This window comes from Halichoerus grypus, chromosome 7, assembly GCF_964656455.1.
Source record: "Halichoerus grypus chromosome 7, mHalGry1.hap1.1, whole genome shotgun sequence".
NCBI classification, from domain to species: domain Eukaryota; kingdom Metazoa; phylum Chordata; class Mammalia; order Carnivora; family Phocidae; genus Halichoerus; species Halichoerus grypus.
This window is the reverse complement of record NC_135718.1, coordinates 79,723,441-79,744,702: the sequence shown is the minus strand read 5'-3', so window position 1 is coordinate 79,744,702 and position 21,262 is coordinate 79,723,441. Positions and strand designations below refer to the sequence as shown.

Genomic DNA, 21,262 nt, shown 5'->3' with positions numbered 1-21,262 from the left:
TACCGGTTATGTGGTAAGTGCTGGGTATAATTCTTATGCAAATCCTCGCTCTGCTGGAAACAGGATAGAAGTTGAGACATACGCTACCCTTCAGGTACTTACAGACCGTCGGGAAATGGGCAAGTTCCAGTTGGTATAGGAGCAAGCATATGGTTTTCAAGTACAAACTAGACAAAGAAATTAAGGGAACCATGCACAAGAAGAGGATCAAGCAGAGTTCTTCGGGATGAGCAGGAGAGCCCCCTGCTCTCGGGCCCACAGTCATTGATGATTCTTGGAAGAGAACTCTGATCTGCACAGCACCACACAAAACCGAGAACAAGGATGCTGCGCTGCAGGTCTATTTAGAAGACAAATCATGTTGCCTTTATTAAAATAATAATTTTTAGGTGTAAGTAATAAACAAGAACAGTAGCTCCTCCCAGAGAGATAAGAGAGGCTCACTGAGAGCATCCCGTAATAATTAAGAGAACATACAGGGCATAGGACGCCAAGGAGGATCCCCTCTCAGACACAGCTGCAATCCTCCCGAAGCCCCGGCTGGTCAGTTTCCTCCTCACTAATGCTGCCTGACATTTGATAAACGTGCACGCCTGATACACTGTCTGCCCCGGTTCAGAAGCTTATCTACCAGCAGACAGCCCTGCAGGCGCTGGCCTCAGAAACCACAGGACTCCTTCTCTGCAGGGAACGGGGGACCGCCTTGCCGTGGGTTCTCAGGGGCACACACCGCCAAAGGTGTGGGGAGATCTGGGACCGAGTGCCCACACTCCCAGCTTCTCCCAGCTGCCTGATCACTCCACCACAGACGGGCTCTGTATTTGATGACTAAAGCTGAAAGCCCAACTGCTTTTCTTATTTTCTGCTTCTTCCTAGTGAGCTGTAAGCCCAAGTGAGCTTCTGCTCCTCATCGATTGACGACTTGGATGCCTACTGTGTACCAAGTACCAAGTACCAAGCAGGCCTCTCTATCCTTATGTAGCAACCATCTCAGGCACTTTCTCTGAATGTTTTCTAGAAAGCAGATTTATTACAGATCGGTTTCCTATTTGCAGAGCACATACATTTTAATGAAGTGCAAGCAGCATGGAGCAAAGCACACATATTCTGGTGATAAAATGACTAGAAAAGCCTTGTTTCAGAGTGTGTGGCATAAAGTGGAGTCCTGTCATAACAAATTAAAAACACTGACTGGGAGAAAACTAATCTTTCACAGAGGAAAAAAAAAAGACAAGAAAACATTTTCAGAAGGAAGCATCTCCTACTTATAAGAAAGAGTGGGGGGTTGAGGACAAGTAGCTTTTTTTCTTTTTCTTTCAGTGCACAAATTTCCAAAATGCAAGGCAGTATATAGCTGGGAACGGTGTGGATTCCAGCATCAGACCGAGTGGGTTAACATACCTCCTCGTTTACTTAGCGGTATTGCCCGAGCTTCGGATCCCCAGCTAGAACTTGGGAATCGGAGCTTTCATAGTGTTTACCTCAGATGGCATTTCGCAGAAGACCTCAGTCTGGCGCTGCAATCAGCGTCAGTCAGTGGAAGACATTGCTGTTTTTATCAGCTGTTTCCAGGCACCCAGTGAAAAGAAATACCAAGTTCTTGCCTTTAAGGAGCTTACAATCTAAAGCGGGGAAATCTTCACAGAACTGGAGACCAATGAAAGCGATGAACGTGCACTTCTGCCCTCCACATACTGATAGCTACGTCGTTCTAGGAGGTTGGGGAGAAGGAACTGCCCGTAGGGAGAGAAAGGGCCACGGAGGAGGCTCGGAACACAAAAGGCTCGCTGAGCAGGCGGTTCTGACAGAGTCACAGCTAGGCAGAAGCGGCACAGTGTGTATCGTTCGAACACCCAATCAACACGTAAGGATCCACAACGTCCTACCTCAATGTCTTCTGCACTGCAGCTTTCCAAAAATGTACCATTTCTGTTAATACTTCCCATTTTGGACTCTCTTTTGCCACGCATGCCATTCGCATGGCTGTCAACTCGACATCACCTCTTCAGGGCTAACTCTCCTAAGGACCCCGGCTAAAGCCCTCCACCCATCCCCGGCACTATCCTATCACCCTAGTTTATTTCCATCATGCTTTTGGCAGAGTTCCCAAGTGTGCTGTAGCTTTGGACTGCAGCCGAGTTTCTACCTCCTACTGACATTTGGGGCCAGACACTGGTCGCAGAGCTGTCCTGTGCATCTTAGGATGCTCCGCATCATCCCAGCTTCTATCCCCTAGAGGTCAGCGGCAGCACCCTGCCACTCTCACCCAAGATTCTAACAGCAGCAGAGGTCCCCAGACCTCACCAGTGTCTGTGCAGCCTTCCAGGTCCACAGCCCAGGACTCAGGACAGCCCAGATATGCGACAGCCCTGAGCAGGCTCATCTGTTAACCTCACTGTGTCTGCACGATACAGATTTTCTACAGGTACCAGTATGTGGAAGGGGTCCGTAAGCACTGCTAGTGGCATCTGAAATGATGTGTTTACAGGTTTAAAGATTTTACGTTCGTTATACAATTGAAGACCACGGCAATGCTACAAAAGGCAGAAAGGGATGCTAGCCCCATTCCTAGGTGAGACATTCACGAATGATGGCTTAGTTTGCTAAATTCTCACTGTTTTTAGAGACTTGAGCATCCCATCCTCTTAACAGAGACAATGCAGTCGACTTAAAAAGGAAGACAATATTCTCCCCCGCCAAAGTCTTCTCCAGGGCAAATTTCCAAGTTACTTCGATTGTTGTCTTACATCGTTTCCAGCAATATGGTCCATACTCCACCACACCGTCACAGCCTATACTTCTATTCTTTTTTCTTTTAAATCTATTTTAAAGCTTTATTAAGATACAGTTCATGTATTATAAAATTCACCCATTTAAAGTATACAATTCAATGGTTTTCAGGATAGTCAAAGACTTAGGCAACTATCACCAAAATCTAACTTCAGAATATTGTCATCACCCTGAAAAGTGACCCATACTCTGGAGAGTCACTCACAAGAGGCCCCTCATCCTCCCAGTTCTAGCACTAATTCACTTATTGCTTCTATAGATTGGCCTAGAATAGACAAACAGAATTTGTCCAGAACAGACATTTCCTTTCAATAGAATCATACAACGTGTGGCATTTTACTTACCACAATGCTTTCAAGATCATCCATGTGGCAGTGTGATCAGTACTTGGCTCCTTTTTATAACCAAATAACATTGCATTGTATGAGTACACCACAGTTGATCTATCCATTCATGGACATTTTTGTTGCTACTTTTTGGCTCTTAGGAATAATGTTGCAAAAGACATTCATGTCCAAGTGTTTGTGTGGACATCTATTTTCAATTCTCTTAGAAAATATGCAAGAGTAGAATGTACACATCACATGGTAACCCTACATTTCACATTTTGAGGTGTTGCCAGATTTTCAAAGAAGCCACATGATTTTACAACCCCACCAGTGATGTATTAGAGTTTTATTTATTTATTTATTTATTTTTTAAGATTTTTATTTATTTGAGAGAGAGAGACAGAGATAGCAAGAGAGAGCATGAGCAGGGAGAAGAGGGAGAAGCAGGCTTCCCGCAGAGCAGGGAGCCCGATGCAGGGCTCGATCCCAGGACCCTGGGATCATGACCTGAGCCAAAGGCAGACGCTTAACGACTGAGCCACCCAGGTGCCCCTAGAGTTTTAATTTCTGCACATCCACATTTGTTATCACCTGTCTTTTCTTTATTCTAGCCATCCAAGTGTGTGTGAAGTGGTATAACTTCGTGGCTTTTTCATTTCCCTAATGAGTATTAATGTTGAACATCTTTACATGTGCTTAGTGGCCTTTTGTATATCTCCTTTGGGGAAATGTCTATTCATGTGCTGCTTTTAAAGATTTATTTATTTTGGGGGGGGGCACGCGCACATGCACAGGAGCAGGGCAAGGGGCAGAAGGAAAGGGAGAGACAGAACCTCAAGCAGACCCCCTGCTGAGCAGGGCAAACTCTCACGACCATTCAGGGCACAATCTCATGACCCTGAGATCATGACCTGAGCCGAAAGAAAGAGCCGACCACTTAACTGACTGAGCCATCCAGGCACTCCTCATGTGTTACTTTTAAAATTGAACTACTTTTGTGTTTATTATTGAGTTGTAAGTATTCTTTATATATTCTAGATACAAGTCCTTTGATGGTTAATTTTATGTGTCAACTTAGCTTAGCCACAGTGTCCAGGTATTTGGTCAAACATAATTCTGGATTTGTCAGTGAGGGTGTTTTTTGTGGATAAGATTTAAATCAGTGGACTTTGAGTCAAGTAGATCTCCCTTTATAATTGGGTGGGCCTCATCCAATCAATTGAAGATCTTCATAGACCACAGACTGACCTCCCCTGCCAAGAAGGAATTCTGCCAGCCGATGGATTTGAACTGCAACACAAACTCCTTCAGGCTCCAGCCTGCCAGCCTGCCCTATAGAGTCTGGACTTGCTATAGCCTCCACAGTCTCATGGGCAAATCCCTTAGAACAAATCTCTATTGACATATACACATCCTGCGACACCTGGGGGGCTGTCGGTGAAGCGTCTGCCTTCTGCTCAGGTCAGGATCCCAGGGTCCTGTGATGGAGCCCCCATCAGGCTCCCTGCTCAGTGGGGAGCCTGCTTCACCCTCTCCCTCTGCCTGCCGCTCCCCCTGCTTGTGTGCTCTCTCTCTCTGACAAATAAATAAATAAAACCTTTAAAAAAAAAAAGAATATACACATCCTGTTGGTTCTGCTTCTCTGGAGGACCCTGAATACAAGTCCTTTATTGCACGTGATTTGTGAAAACCTTTTCCCATTCCTTATTTCCTTCTATAATAAAATAAGATGTGAAAAAACTAATATTAAACAGAGTTTTGTCTTTACTTTCCAATCTCTACATCCTGCCAACACACACACACACACACACACACACACACACACACACACACCATCCATGTCACCCCCCTTCAAAGGCAGCTATTTCCCTCACAGAAGGGAAGAAGCCAGAGAGAACTAAACAATTCAATCTCCAAATTCAGAGTCCTTTATGCCAAAGCAATTGAGAAAGAACAGGTCTTTGAATTCCCTCCAGCTTGGCTTTGAATAGCAAGAGCCAGGCCTAAAGGAAGGGAAGAAAAAGTTTAATTCTAACAACAGATTTCAAAAGAACTAAAGTGTTCCTGTCTGCTCCATCAGTTTTTTTTCCTGAAGACTCCTGGACTGTTTATAAAGGTATAAAGAGAGCTTCATAGAGTGCTCCAATAACTCAATCAAATGCAGGACTTTCCCTGTATTACTCAACTGGAGAGATGCACAGGGATCTCAGAAGATGTCACCATGACAGGGTACCACCAAGGAACAATGAGATACCTCATCACACCTGCTGGGCCTTGCAGCAAGGAGGGGGTGGAGGGGCTCTGTTACATTAACCTCCTTCTCCAGCGATGTTCCCTCGACTGTATAATCTGGTATTTGCTTCCTACCATATTATCACAGTAATGGTGGACTGAAAATGTTTCATCCTTGCCTTTTTTTTTCGATTTTTACTTTAACTTTTCAAGAAGTCCAAAGATTATTATTTGTCTAAGACCTTGTCAGGGCCATGATAGTCTAGGTACCCAATAAAAAAAAATAAAAACAAAAACAAAATAAATGCACCATCTAGGGAAACAAACCAGAACAACCCATTATATAGGCTCAGATGTGCCCAAGATCCAACCATACGAAACTGTAGACCCCAAGGTAAAGAGCTTTAAAAAGCTAGTGAAGCAAAGAGGATTTTTAATTCTAAGACAACCAAATCCAATTTTTTTATTGAGCAAATTGGCCATGAAGCAGATTTCAATAAAAGCAAAGAAGTGGTTTTGATATGCTTTATTTTCCATTTAAAAATCAAGAGATTTAAATATAGCACCCATGCCCCACTTCTATTCACATAAAGGGAAAATATGCTATGCCAAGTGGTGAAAAGTGAAATTGTTGGCTTGATTTGCTCTTCAATCTGGCATTTTCCATGAAGTACAGTTTTCCTTGAGTTATCTAAACTTTTTCACCCTCATTGGTGAAAGCATAACTACTACCAAAGTAATTTTGAACACTCTTTATGGTAGGGTATCAGGTTAATCATTTTTCATCTTCTCTATAAGGAAATGTTTTTATTTGTCAATTTATTTAAAGGTGTCACCACAGTCCTGATAGTTGAATGAATATTAGATATGGGGTTTATTCTCCATTGTGCTTGGATAGGTAAGCATTGAAGGGAACTATTTCTCAGTTGGAGATTAACTAGGCATGGTCCCATCCATTTGAAAAATGTAATTCATCAAGACGACTAATCATGTGTACATAAAGGAAGAAGGAAAGTGTGTGATGTTGTTATAGTAAGAAAGAAGAGATCACCTCCTATCTTATAATTTCTCAGTTCTTTTCACTTACCCACAGGTGTTTCCTCAATTCACAGAACAAATTCTAACACTTGACTAATTAATTCAAGTATATATTTTTGCCATAATATATGGGATAGAATAGAGGTCAATGAAATCAGTTTATAAAGTAGGAGCTTGGTATTCCCCACATGCACCTAAAAATCCTCTTCTAACTTATTTTACAAACAATAAAATGGCTTCTCTATCAAACCATATTTGGAGCACCTAAAATAAGCTGGTATGTATTAGGACTTAGTTTGAGTCCGTGGGATGACAAGAGCATACTATGGTGATAATGAATGTAAATAATTAGAAAGCCATGTAAATTATTTCAACCTGTCTTGCAAAACACAACCTGGGAAAATGTTGGGATTATTGTGATTCATCCAGACAGCCTTTCGCCAAGAACCTACGCCCACATACAACTTCTCAAAAGACCTAGAGAGAACATTTATAGGTCCCTAAAATAAGGCAAGAGAGATTCAATACACAAAGGAAATTTTTCTACTATGTGATATAAAAGGAAAGAAGAAAGGGGCAGTAAGTTGCTATACTTGGAGTAAGGGTATTAGTTTCTGATTCAGAAACCCATGGGGAGGAACACACAAGTGGGTATGTCCGCGCTAGAAATCACAGAAGGGTTGGAGCAGGCTGGGGCAGGGGCAGCAGAAATGACTCACATGGGGCTTCTCTTTCACCTACAGAAGAGGATACCCCAAGTATCCCACAGGTGTCCTCAAGGACCTCCTGAGACATCCCATCAGTGACACTGTTCTCATTCTTCTACCTGTGACACTTGATAGCTCTCTCCGTCCCTACCTCCCCCCATCCCAAGTCTTTAATATTCTTTCTGTTCCTTAAGGACAGGAAACCTCTCCTCTCCCCCCCACCCCCGTTTCAGGACCAGTGACTGCCTCCCCTCTGCCCCGCATGCATGGCATCTTGTATCTGCACTTAGATCTCAGCTTGAACATCACCTCCTCAGAGAGGTCCTTCCTTGGTAACCTGGTCCAGGGTGGCCTCATCCCTCAAGGCTAGTTTCCCTCCTTACTGCTTATCTGTACCCTCTGCTGGAACTTCCGCTAAGGGAGAACAGCCCTGAATCCCCCGAGCTTGGAACAATTCCTGGCACGTGGCAGGTGCTCCATAAATATTTGTCCAACAAACAAGGCTGCAACTTCTCTGTTGAATGCTATAATAATATTGCTTTTCTTTCAAGGTAATCTGGGCTTCTTTCATCTTGTGGATATTTGCAGCAAGAAAGACAGCTCACTTATTATGCAAACACATTTCCCTTTAATGTTATGTGACACTGGTATTGCTTTTGTTCTTCCAAATTTGTTTCACTCCATCTGATACATAATTTAATCTAATTTCTCACTGTGCTTGTTGATTCAACTTGAGTCGAAGACTTCATGCATTGGGGAGTCTATTTATAGGTCTACTTTGCATTTTGTCTGTTAACTTCATTTCTGTACCCTCAAAACAAATATGTGGGCACTTAATCACGCATTTCCTTCCCAGGCAGCGTGGGTGTGGGCTGTGCTAAGGCTCACACCATCCAAACGTAAATTAAGGCATCTTTTGATAAGAAAATCTGACATACCGTGCAAACCTATTTCTAGAATTATTATTATTATTCAGAATTATTCTAGAGCCATAGCTATTGTTTTGCAGAACATACAAATCCTTCCACAGCTGTGAAAAAGAAAGAACATGATTGAAGGATTTTTTTTTCTTTTTTGAAGGGCTTGATTGGGTCTAGTAAGTGTATACTTTTAGTTTGCTTTGTTTAAAAAGAGAAAGGTCATCAGAGAGGCCTTCAGTGTATTCAGCAAGGAAAGCAAAAACTGAAAGAACTGAGAAAAGCAGTTTTATACCCCGAGAGGCTGTAGGTACAGGGGTTAGGGCATTCAGAAAGAAATGCAGCCAGTCTTTTTTCTCATGAATTCTTTACACTTGAACCTAGGAATCAAATGTGACCTATGCTTTACTGTGTGTTCACATAGTTGACGAGAGATACCAACAAACCATAGGGGAGCTCCCTTCCATAGGCATGGAACTAAGAATACGTATATAGGCACTTCTCAGGTTCCAGGGATCAGAGAATGACCAGAAGAGTCAGGAGCCAGAGAGGGAAAACATTTTCAGTAGCTTTCCGACTCACTCCTGTTAATGCGCCACTCCCACAATTCTTCAGCTTTCGGGACTCAAACCCCCTGATGCACCATCCGTCCTTGGCCCCACTCCTCCCCGAGTGCCTCCCCCTCCTCGGCCCACTGAACTAGCGGTGGGGGGTTGGTGGTGGTCAGCCTCCACCATCCTTCCTTCACCTGCTCCCCATTCTCTCCCTCCGCCACTCCTGGTTCCCTGGCCAAACACCCATCCACATGGCTATGGGAGGGTGGGACCCCGACTTCTGGAAGGATGATGAGCAAACGCAAATGACCTCACCACACTGCCCTACCTCCCCTGGGAGGGCCCCCACCACATTCTTCTCCACTAGCTCAGCCCCGCACTTAAAAATCCTGCCACTTTTTGTTCCAGCAGAGTCGAGCTTGATCTCTGCCCCTATCACAAGTCTTGAATGAGTTCTTCCTTGCCTGTTTAATTAAGACTCGGGATGGCTAACATCCAGTGGGGCGGAGGACACCTGGCCATCACGCTGTTCTAGTTCAAACACACCTTCGTTTTCTCCTGCCTTCTCCTCTGCCCCCAAACCTCTCATACCTCTGCCCCCTCCTCATTCTCAGCTGATAGCCTTGCTTTCTGGATCACTGGGGTTTCCTCCGGCTCCTATCACCCCCCCATCACCCCACCGACCCGCACGTGCAGCCTGATACCCCTCCTTCCCAGGCTCTATAGGCACCAGAGACCCTATCCTTTCAAGCTCACTCAAGAGTCCGCCTGGGCTCCACAGGTTCAGAGAGTAAGAATGAACAGTGACCTTTCCACATGCAGGCACACAACTACTGTGTTTCAAATACACTCATACACTACTACAACAGTACCCAACTCCTAAGCCCTGATGTAAATTGGCTCATCTAAAGCTTCAGAGTTCCCGGTAACTCACGCAATCCTGGTTTACACCGACTGTAATCAGAGAAATACACTGCCTCCCATTCTTGGATGTCAAAGTCACATTCTATTTGCCACAGGGAGGTTTCCCTCCCTCTGTAGCTCAGTTGATTTGCACATTTCTAACTGTGGATAAATGACAGATGTGCCGAGCTGCTTCTTATTGGAAGCCAAGTAGAGAGCTCATCCCGGAGCTTAAAAATATTTACAAGGTTTCTGCAGTGTATGACTCCTCATCACACTGCTATGCTGGGCTATGTCCCACCTCAAAAAGTTCAAGGACAAACAAACAATTACCTCTTCAAGGACATCGGCAAGCTTACTGAGGATCTCTTCAGGAAGGCTCTGGAATGTTGGGACACTGAAAAACAAAACAGATGCTGCTGAAGCAACTTTCTTTCACAAACAAGGCAGCAACATGCAAATGCATAAGGATCAAAGCAGGAACTTAAGCATGATTTGAAGGCCAACAGGGAAAAGGCGTGTTGTACTAGAAAGAACTTGGAGGCTGAACAGAACTGAGTTCAAATCCCACACATAATTAACTGTGGGACTGCAAATGCCTCAGCTATAATGGGGAGAAAAACCACCTTCTCCCCTATCAGTCTGTCACCAGATTCCCTCCTCTTCCATCTGCCTCTCTGGGTCCCTCTATACACGCGTTCGCGCGCGCGCGCACACACACACACACACACACGCACTCACACACATGTGCACAAAGTCCTTCTACAGGCCAACTCCTGCTCATTCTTTAGGCCACAGCTTGATCAATGATACACTCAGACCTTCAAACATTCATCCAGCAACCTTGGAAGCTTCCTCTCTCCCCAACCCCCTCCAGCTAGGTCAGGTTCTCCCAGCATGAACTCCTTTATCGCTTGCTATAACAGTCATTAGACACTTAATCAGATATTTTTTTCCTGGGTGTTCTCCCTGCTAGAATTTAAACTCCACAAAAATAAGAACTATTTATCGGTCTTGTTCGACCCCTGTGTTTTCCATCATTAACAAATAACTCAATAGAGGACGTTGAATAAAGTTATGAAAGTGTAGATGTGTGAATGCTTCCTGGGACAATGAGAAGGATCAGATCAGACAGGGTGGAGAAAAGAGCCAGAGTCAGTAGACCAGGAAAATTATTAGTTCTTCTCCCTTCCTCTTATTGTCCCCCACTGACCAGCAAATGAAAATACGGAGTGATGCTAAATGCACAAACCCATGAGTTCTTTTAGATGTGAAATAGTAATGAACTTAAAAGAAATAAAAACACTTATCAACATGTAATTTTTGAAGCTCCCCTGGAAAATCTACCTGGGATATAGAACTAAATTCCCATTTAATCCCATCTCACTGCTTGAATAGAGAGAGGACACTAAATGAGCGCATATACATTTGCATATCTGATATTTGACTTAGCGAATAATTCCAGCTTGATTGGAACGATACAATGAAAGAAGCCATAGCATACTGTTTGGATATAAGCACGGAAGTTTTACTGTTAATTTGTCACTCTGATTCCTATTACTTAGTGTAAAGCCTATTGATAAAATCCCAGGGTTTTATGCAGAGGTAGAACAATTCACCCGGGACCATCTGTTCCACCAGATTTACTGCTGTGGTCTTAGTCGCATGGGTTTTAATTTCCAGAAGGCAGTGTATTTCAGCAGCTGGATGGAACTTATCACAGAAAGTGAGGAAGACAGAAGAAGCTGTTGTCACAAGTAATGCAGGTTGAAAAATCTAGCCCTTCCTTGTTCTTCTAATGAGCTCTCAGTGTCTCCTAAGATCTAAGAATAATTAGAATGCTTTCATCCCAGTGGGTATTTGTGAAAAACACAAATCACGACTGAGTTTTTCTCTGTTCATTTTAATTGGCCCCCTTCTTTAGACAGGCCTATTACTTCTAGGCTCCACCATTTATTTCAACATGGGCTATGTCTATGCCAAGTCATACCATAAATACTTCCATGTTTCTGAGAGTTCTTTCTTATCCATGAGAAAAAAAATTAATATTTGCTTGACTACGTAATATACTAAATGGAAACAGAAACATTAAGTTTTAGGAGGGCACTTTAAATTATCTTTTATAATTTTACTTCCCCCCCCAGCTTTGAGGTATAATTGACAAATAAAATTAGAAGATATTGAAAGTGTACATCATGATGATCTGATATACATTGTAAAGGGCTCCTCCCATCTAGTTAATTAACACCACTAGCACCTCACATATTTTTTTTTTTTTTTTGGTTGAAAACATTCCAGTTGTCCTCCTTTAGCACATTTCACAGTGCTACTGGTCATCATCACCATACTACACATGAGATATAGACCTTATTCATCCTAAACCATAGCTGAAAGTTTGTATTCTTTTACTAGCCTCTTCCTGTTTCCTCCACCCTCCAGCCTGCCCCCCCCCCCCACTTTTCTGCTAGATGTTTCTATGAGCTTGACTTTTATTTAGGTTCCACATATATAGGATACAATCTATTTGTCTTTCTCAGTCTGGCTTGTTCGACTTCCCATAATGCCTTCAAGTTCCATCTGTGTTGCAAATGCAAACTGCAGAATTTCCTTCCTTCTCATGCCTGAATAATATTCCATTGTATACTTATGATCTTCTCCAACTTAAATGTCTCACAGCCTTTGGCAGCATTTGTTACCAACAAAAAGTAAGGGTGATTTTTAAGAAGAAACATTGTAAAAAATTATCAGTAACAACTGGAGAACTTCTAGATTTAAAAAAATGGAAAGCAATTAAAAAATAGTTTCACTTTAATAAATTGTTCTGAAAACACTTTTGTAGCCATCTTTAAAATCTTAAGATATTTATTACTGCCAACACTACATAAGGTCTCTCATATAATTTGCTTTCTAAGAATTATTGGTCACCAGTAGCTTGAACACCAAGAACAATTTAGAATACTCATAATTTGGAATTCTACCCATGAAATACGTTGGTTAAATTTCCCCCAAATAGATCAAAAGACATTTAGACTCCACTAATTTGGACATATAATTCAAGATGAAGTTGTTTATGATTTAGAAAACTTAAAGCAAAATAATTATCAGGACAAACTTCCAGAGCACGTCTCAATGGTAGAGGAGAATATTTTAATTTATATAAAAAATAATTTATTATAATAATTTGCATACTAATTACAAGTAATTCTTACATATCTATTAAAACATTTTGCTCCCTAAGGACTTTCAATAGGCCTGAAGTTACAGAATGCATTTGAATGTAATGTAATAGAGATGATTTAATATGTGTAGAGCTTTACCATTGGCTTTTTTTTTAAGATTTATTTATTTTAGAGAGAGAAAGAGAGAGAGGGAGGGAAGAACAGAAGGGGCAGAGGGAGAATCTCAAGTAGACTCCCCACTGAGCACGGAGCCCGACACAGGGCTCGATCTCATGACCCCAAGATCATGACCTGAGCCGAAACTAAGAGTCGGATGCTTAACGGACTGAATCACCCAGGCACTCCACCACTGGCTTTTCTAATTGAATGAAATAAGGACTTGGAATTTGCAATGACAATAATAGAAGTTGAGATATGGGTGCTTTCTATTTGCCAGGCACTGGGCTATGGATTTTATAGAGAACATAAAGGTTAGTTTTACATCCACCTTCTGAAATAACCACTGTCAGTGTCACCCATTTCACAGATTTGACAAGTGCAACCTTGAGAGTTTGCCTGAGGTCACAGCTCTCAACATAGGTGAAGAAAGGATGAAAATCATGTGGAGCTCATCACTTACCCACCGAACTGCATGGTTTACAGTGAAAGCATTAGCAAATGCTTCATGCAACTTTCAAACTAGTTCCATATTCTTTTAGATAATGATTTGGATATGAATAATATTAAGAATATGTGATTTATTAACCACCTTTTTACTATGAAAAAAGTTGAACAAATTGAAAGGCTGAAAGAATAGTTCAAGAATCACCTGTATCCCTACCATCTAGATTTGCAGCTGTAAGTTACCATTGGCCATCTTTGTTTTCTCCACCTTCAGTTCGTCTATTTTTCTATGTGTGTAGTGATAAACAGGCTTAGAGATATTTTGATGAAATACTTGCAAGTTGCAGATACTGCCTCACCCCTAATCTTCAGCATACATCTCCTAAAATAAGAACATGTTCCTAAATAACTATAATACATTATACATAAGAAAATCAACTTCAATTCTGTATATCATCTAGTATCTGCTTCGTATTCAAATATTACTTATTGTTCAAAAATGTCTTTCCTGTTTTTTTTCTTCTCAAACCAGGATCCAGTAAGATTCTACACATTGCTTTTGGCTGTTATATTCCTCTAGTCTCCTTTTCTACAAGATCCTTCCACCTTTCCCCTATGGCATTGACATTTTGAAGACATTGGGACCACTGTCTTATTGGATGTCCCACACTCTGAATTTGTCTTAGTGATTTTAATTCTGCTAATCTACTATTCGAAAGCCACAACTAACAGAGGGGAGAGGAAATCCAAGTACAAAGAATTGTATTTCAGCCATGTGTCAATGAAATTGGAATACACAGAGAATAACATAATGGTACACAGCAGCAGTTCTTGAAAGGTGATCTGATCCTAGACCTTTTCAAGGGGTTCCTCAAAGTCAAAGCAAATAGTCTAAGTTGTAATTTGCCTTTTTCACCTTATTTTTCACATGTGTACCATAGAATCCCCCAGCGACTATGACATACAGTGATGATATCATCATTTTGATATATATGCTTGGATTTTATATATATATAAAATATATATATACACACAAATATATATATGGATTTATGCCATATATAAAAATGGATTTATGTTATATATATGGATATATGCCTGTATCTCTTGTGTTTCCTAGAAATTTTTAAGGTAGTTTGTAGGTTTAGGATATGTGTGCTGTTTGCAGAAATTAACTCAGTATAATTTCAGTAATTCTGTGCTCTTACTAGACATTTTTCACACATGTAACCTCTTTATCATCCAATATCATTGTTTTGAACTCCTGAATAACTACGGTTATTCAGACTTGATATACATTGCTATGTCAAAGTGGGAAAAAAAAAAAAAAACACAGAAGAAAATACATTTGGATATCTTGTGTTGCAATAAGAGTTTTATATTTTTTTCTTCAAAAACATTTCTAACTTTTAAAATGTTATCTAATGATGTTATAATTTTAGAATTTTGTAATTATTAGTATTAAGAATTTAATAAAAGAAAGTTTATTATCTTTTTGTTCATTTTTAGGGATGGATCACTGACTTTGAAAGGGGATATCTGAAGACTCCTCAAGCTACATCTGTCATTTTCTAAGCCTAAAGACACTGAAAAATATAAAAAAGGACACATCAGAGAATTTTCTGACTCATGGATGGGATAAATCTTGTCCAAAGAAATTTGGAGACACTATAAATGAGAAAAATATGACAAAATCTACTTTCCCCCTCAGCATTACAATTTACCTTATTGTCTTACACAATGGGATCTTTTAAAAATAACCTTACCATGCCAGTTTTGATGTCATTTTGAGCCCAATCATTGACAATTCAAGGAAAAGGAAATTGAGCTTTTAAATGTAGGCATGATGAAGTTTTTAAGAAACAAAAATGGTTTGGTACTGCTTTTCAAATAGGAAGGGGAGCATTTTACAGGGTGAGTCACCATCGAGCCCTGACTGGAAAGACCCCCAGGACAGCTCAGAGACCCCTGAAGACATGCAGACTTTTCTTCGTTCCATGCCTGCTGGATGACGTCAGTACAAGAAAGCATTGCACTGTCTCCTTCCAATGATACAGTATCTTCTTGCATTAAAGACTAAGCTGTAGGCACAAAAATGAGTTAAGATCTTCTTTACAGAAATGTACTTTTGCCTTACAAATGGATGCATCTACAGCCATGGCTAGACTTACTCTTTTGTTTGTGGTTATCTGATATCAGAACCAACTAATCATCAAAGAAGATCATCTTTTTTTTTTTTTTTTTAAAGATTTTATTTATTTATTTGAGAGAGAGAGCATGAGATGGGGGAGGGTCAGAGGGAGAAGCAGACTCCCCGCCGAGCAGGGAGCCCGATGCGGGACTCGATCCCGGGACTCCAGGATCATGACCTGAGCCGAAGGCAGTCGCTTAACCAACTGAGCCACCCAGGCGCCCAAAGAAGATCATCTTTGATATGAATGCTTGGCAACAGACACCCGCGGTACTGGCTGTTCCATGTGGAATAACGGTCCATGTCGATGGTTTACCCCGGCACAGCGATGCTGACATTTGCACCGACGGTACAGGAGCAGTGGTGGCCCCTTGGCAGCAATTAAGGCAGCAACACCAAACTGCACCAGGTGCCAATCTATTCTTCAACACCACTTACAGTTAAAAGTTAAATAAAATGCCAGGGTTACTTTCAAACATTTTTGATGCAACAGTAAAAGTTATTCATTGTATTACGTTTCAACGCTTGAATATGCATCTTATGAATACTGTGACAAACTGGCAAGTCCACTTACAGCCCTTCTGGGACTACTGAAGCATGACGGCTGTCTCAGGGAAAATCACTTGCATAACTGTTGGAGTTGCAAGCTGAAGAGTTCCACTTTTTATATGGAACATCATTTTTACTTGGCAATGACCAACCAACTGTGGTTATTCAGACTTGAGGATCTGGCAGACAATTTTTCAAAAAAGAACGAAGTGAGCCTGTGACTTCAAAAAAGAAAAAAACCAAAAAAACAAAAACCCAGCCGTATTTGTTGCCAATGATAAAATGTGAATTCTCAAATGAAAATTAAAACTTCAGACAACTCTTATCTGCCATTTTGGGCTTAACAGCTTTCCGATTCTTGAAGACTTTTCTGATGAGATCATCAGGGATAGGTGGATATTAACAAATGGGAGCCTTTTTTTATTGGAAATTCTACATAACTCAGTGAACCAGTATTTTTCAGATGATCGATGAATGGTTTTATAAAATCACGCATGGGGAAAGATCTATTCAAAGTACAAGATGGATCAATGGATCTTAACGTAGCTACTGTTTCATAGTCCATATTGCAATTAACCTTTAATAAAGTACCAGTTGTTGGGTTGTGCTGTAGTACCAAATAAGAATGTCCAAAATTATCTGAAAAGGCCATTAGCCTGCTTCTCCCTTTTCCTACTACATCTCTCTCTGGGAATGATCTTTTTATATACTTCAACAAAAATAAGAGAAATTGAACAGACTGAATACAGAGGCAAGTAGGAGAAGCTCTTCCACTAAGCCAGATACTGACAGATTGGCAAAAACGTAAACTCAAACTCCTAATTTTACTAAGTTTTGTTTGTTTTGGGAAGATAGAGTCATCTTTATTAAAAATCGGCTCTTTATGTTAACATATAATGTTTATTTTTGGCGTGTTTAAATGAATTAGTATTTTTAGATATTCTCATTTTTAACTCCTCATACGGTCAATATTGATAGATATAACCCACATAAGTTGGGGAACCACTGATGTATTAAAAGCGATGAAAAGTGATTTATTGATGAAGACCATGTAAAACATGGAATACCCACAGGATACTATTACAAGGAAAATATGATAAAAATTATGGATACCATAAGATAGTTGTTTTTACTAAATTCTCTTTTAATTACAAGTAGAGAATTTTGCAGGAGAATATCACGAAGTTAACAAATATGTTAGGTGGAGTAACAATCTTTTCATTTTTTTTTCCTCTTCTTGTGTTTTCAAGATTTTCTGTTTTAGGGCTGTATTTTTTTATCATACTGAGTATTATAAAATACATAATCATGGTTCCAACTAAATAAAATGTATCCTAATGGGTCCATTTCAAAGAAAACAATTCTCACTGTTGTTAAAATACTGGTTTAATTCAATTATTTATTTACTCACTCAAACTTCAGTACCTATTATGGGCCATAAATTGTTGCAGTGTTTGGGATTCATTAACAAAAGCAAAGGTTCCTGTGTACTGATCAAAGAAATAGTAAATAGTACACATAATATATGTTATACATATGATACTTGTACACACACATGTATATATCATAGAGCACATTAGTGGGACAAAAAGTCCCACAGGGTAGCAGGGATTACAATGGGAGAGGGTTTAAGGTGAAAGACTGAACTGGACTAGGATGTCCTCATTGATAATGTGAAATTGTCACAGACATCTGAGAGGTGGGAGGGACAGTTAACTGTAGATCTAAGAGAGAGGATCCAGGTAAAGGAACCAGAAAGGAAGGGGTCTGCAACCCTTGGTGGATTCCAGGAGCAGCAGGGTGGGGCTCTGCTGTCCAGAGTTCAGCGGCTGGAAGAGAACGAAGAGCACGTGCATCAAGAGGGAAGGGGGAGAAGGCGGATCACAAAGGGGCATGTGCCTCCCACCCTCAAAGGACTTGGCTTCCATCTGAGTGAAACATGCAGATGCTGCAGGGTTCTGAGCAGGTGTGGCAAGGTCTTACTCCCAAATTAAAGGGACCCTCTCCGTCTCTGTGGAGAGTCAACAGCAGGTCGGCCAGAGTAGAGACTGTGGGCATTTGCAAAGGGCGGAAGCAGTGGAGGGGTGGAGAAGCACTTGAGCTCCATTGTATGGTGAAAGTAGAGGCAGCTGATTTCCTGGTGGACTGGATGCGGGATCAGAGGGAGGGAGGCGAGGAGGACTTTGCAGTAAGGAATCTGTAAAAACAGTTTGGGTGTTTTTTTCATACTCAACAATTTTTTTTTTTTTAAACCTACTTGGTAGCCACGGGCTTGATTTTATCAGGTTTTTGTTTTTAAATATCATCAGAGTATTAGATGTAGTCACATATTTATAAGGCAAGATATCTCCAACCAACCTAAGTCTGTAGATAGTTCACCAATGTCCTCTACCTAGAGCAGAGCACGCGGTTGCAGGACTTATCTTTGGGTAGCATTTGGAGAAAGGAAACCTTTTTATTCTGCCATAAGAAATCGGCTCAGTATCAAGTTTAACGCGAAGAATATTGACAGGTATGGTTTATTTCTGCGCCAGCGCCTCCCTAAAGCTCATGCCAACTGAATAAAAGCAGAGATCTCTGACTTACCAAAGAAACCAATTTCTACTGATGAAGGATTAAGTAAGGGTCCTTTTATTTATTTATTTATTTTTTAGTTCAAATATTTTTTTTTTTAAAGATTTTATTTATTTATTTGAGAGAGAGAATGAGACAGAGAGAGAGCACGAGAGATGGGAGGATCAGAGGGAGAAGCAGACTCCCTGCCGAGCACGGAGTCGGATGCGGGACTCGATCCCGGGACTCTAGGATCATGACCTGAGCTGAAGGCAGTCGCTTAACCAACTGAGCCACCCAGGCGCCCCTGAGTTCAAATATTTATTACTGGTCCTTCTTAATCTTACAGGTATCTGAGCTTTCCCTTTAATGAGCTCATCAACACATTTTTTCGTTTTTGTTTTTTCCCTCTACATACTTTGCTCCTCTGATTAGATCATTTGGCATTGATCCTGCTTCAGTCTGCTATGCAATGGTCTTATAACTGATCTTCCTTCCTGGAGTCTCTTGTGACCCCCTCCGTGTATTACTCATCACTGCCAGATTTATTGTCTATCATCAGCATTTAGCTCTTATCACCCAGTGGCCCCAACCCCCAAAGGCTAGCTCTTATCTACCAGATTCTAAGAATTACAATTATTTCCTGTGTGTAAAAATACTTTAAATAAAACAAACCATTATGGAGACATCATTGAGGTATAATTTTATCATCTGTGTGATACAATGTAAACTCCTTACCCTGGACCACTGGGTAGTGAGTAAGCATATGGGCCTCTGGATGGAAGAGAATCAAGCTGAATTAGGCTCTGCTAATTACTAGCTACGCCTCTGGCAAGCAGTTTGACTTCTCTAGGTCTCAGCCTCCTTCCCTTAAAAAAAGGCGGGGTGGATATTACCACCCACTGCATAGGGCTGTGGTGAACATAAGCAAAATAACAGATATAAAGCATTAAGAAGGTTCCTGGCACATAGTAAACATCCAATAAATATTAACAGCCACCACAATTATATTTTTGTTCTAAAGGTTATCATTGTTTAAGACCTTCAATAATCAAAATAAACATTCTAATAGGTCAGATATAAATCTCAGTGTAGACTCAAGAGTGCTAGAAATACCCATTTCTTCCCTCTTCAGTCAAATTATATTTGATCTGGGGTAGGAATCCTTTTCTCAGGTAGCTATCTGAAGATATTCATTGTGTAGCCCTTCCTCAAGGTCATACCGAATCCAGGAGTCAGGTCATACTCGGAGAGTGGAAAGTAAAGGCTTTCATCTCTCTGCTTTCAAGGTCACGAAGGACCCTTGATATCCAATGGCTCTCTGCTTTTGTGCCCACAGATGAGGAAAGAGACCTTTGGTCAAGCAGGGAACCCTGGTGCTTCTAGTCAGCCTTCCCAGATGAGTCCATGCAGAGAAATTCATTCCTGGAAAATTATTTCCAAGGTTCTTCTTTCTCCATTTGACTCCAGATACTCTGGATATCATTAAATGAATTTAGGCTTTAAAAAATAGATAGCATTTTATCTTCTAGAAGGTTTAAGTATTGACCAAAAATTCTCAGATCAAGAAATTCACGTTTACTGCAGCATTATTCACGTAAGTCAAGATATAGAAACAACCTAAGTACCCATCAATGGAGGAATGGAAAAAGAAGATGTGAGATATAGATACATAGATTTCTACATGTAATGGATTATGTAGTATAATCACACACATATAGATGTGACATGCATAGAGTATTATTCAGCCACGAGAAAGGAGGACATCCTGCCATTACAGCATGGAGAGACCCTGAGCACATTATGCAAGTGAGAAAAGTCAAACAGAAAATGCTAAGTAGTGTAAGACATCACTTGTTTGTGGAATCTAAAAAAGCCAAGCTGGTAAAAAACAGTAAAATGGTGGTTACTAGGTGATAGGGGTGGGGGGATAAGACAGATATTTAAGGGTACAAACTGACAACAGTAAATAAAAATAAGTAATAATAGTAAGCAAGCCATAAAAAATATACATAATGCACAGTGTAGTAAATACAGGCAAGCAAACTTGCTAAGAGTCTAGAACGAAATTATTCCAACCACTAAAAGAATAATGTGATGGAGGTGCTAATTATCGTCATAATGGCAAACAAATTACAATATATAAATGTATCAAATTAACATGTTGTACACCTTAAATTTACAATGCGATATGCCAAATATAGTCAATTTAAAAAAAAGAGACGGCAAATCTGTCTGGAAAAGAGGAAAGGGTATAGTAACAAGGAAAAATATTTCAACAATTTATATTTGAAAAAATAAATCCATCACTAGTATTTGCAGAGGCCTGATTCCCTGTGCAACCAAGCACCATCCACCGCAACCACCGCCTCCCAGCCCCACCCCACCCCACCCCCAACACACACACAGCTGCCTGTCTAGTCAACCACTTGGACACAGAGGTGGGCAAACGGCAGGGCAGGAAGAAAGATGCTGAGGAGAGGTCTAGGCAGACCTGGGAAGTGAGCTCAAGGCCATCTGGGGGCAATGGATTTCCAGGGTCGGGATGGGGCATGTGGTCTAGCGGGGGCCACACCCTGGAGAAGGTAGGGGGCGCCCTTCTAAAGTAAAGGGCTCAGGGACAGGCAACTCTAAGTAGTGTGTCCTCCCTCCTCACCCAGTGCCCTTGGTGAGTGCCACCGCCCAACACCGCCTGCATGCCTTCTGTCACGTCAGCC

General features: G+C 41.0%; 1 protein-coding gene across 2 annotated transcripts in view; it reads right to left on the bottom strand.

Annotated features, from left to right (window-relative positions):
• PRKG1 (protein kinase cGMP-dependent 1) overlaps window positions 1–21,262 on the bottom strand; it is a 1,234,019-nt gene that overhangs the window by 366,858 nt on the left and 845,899 nt on the right. For both annotated transcript variants that reach the window (XM_036123403.2, XM_036123402.2), the window contains exon 5: window positions 9,804–9,867. In XM_036123403.2, coding sequence (XP_035979296.1) covers window positions 9,804–9,867 — 64 coding nt within the window. The remainder of the gene's footprint in view (window positions 1–9,803; window positions 9,868–21,262) is intronic.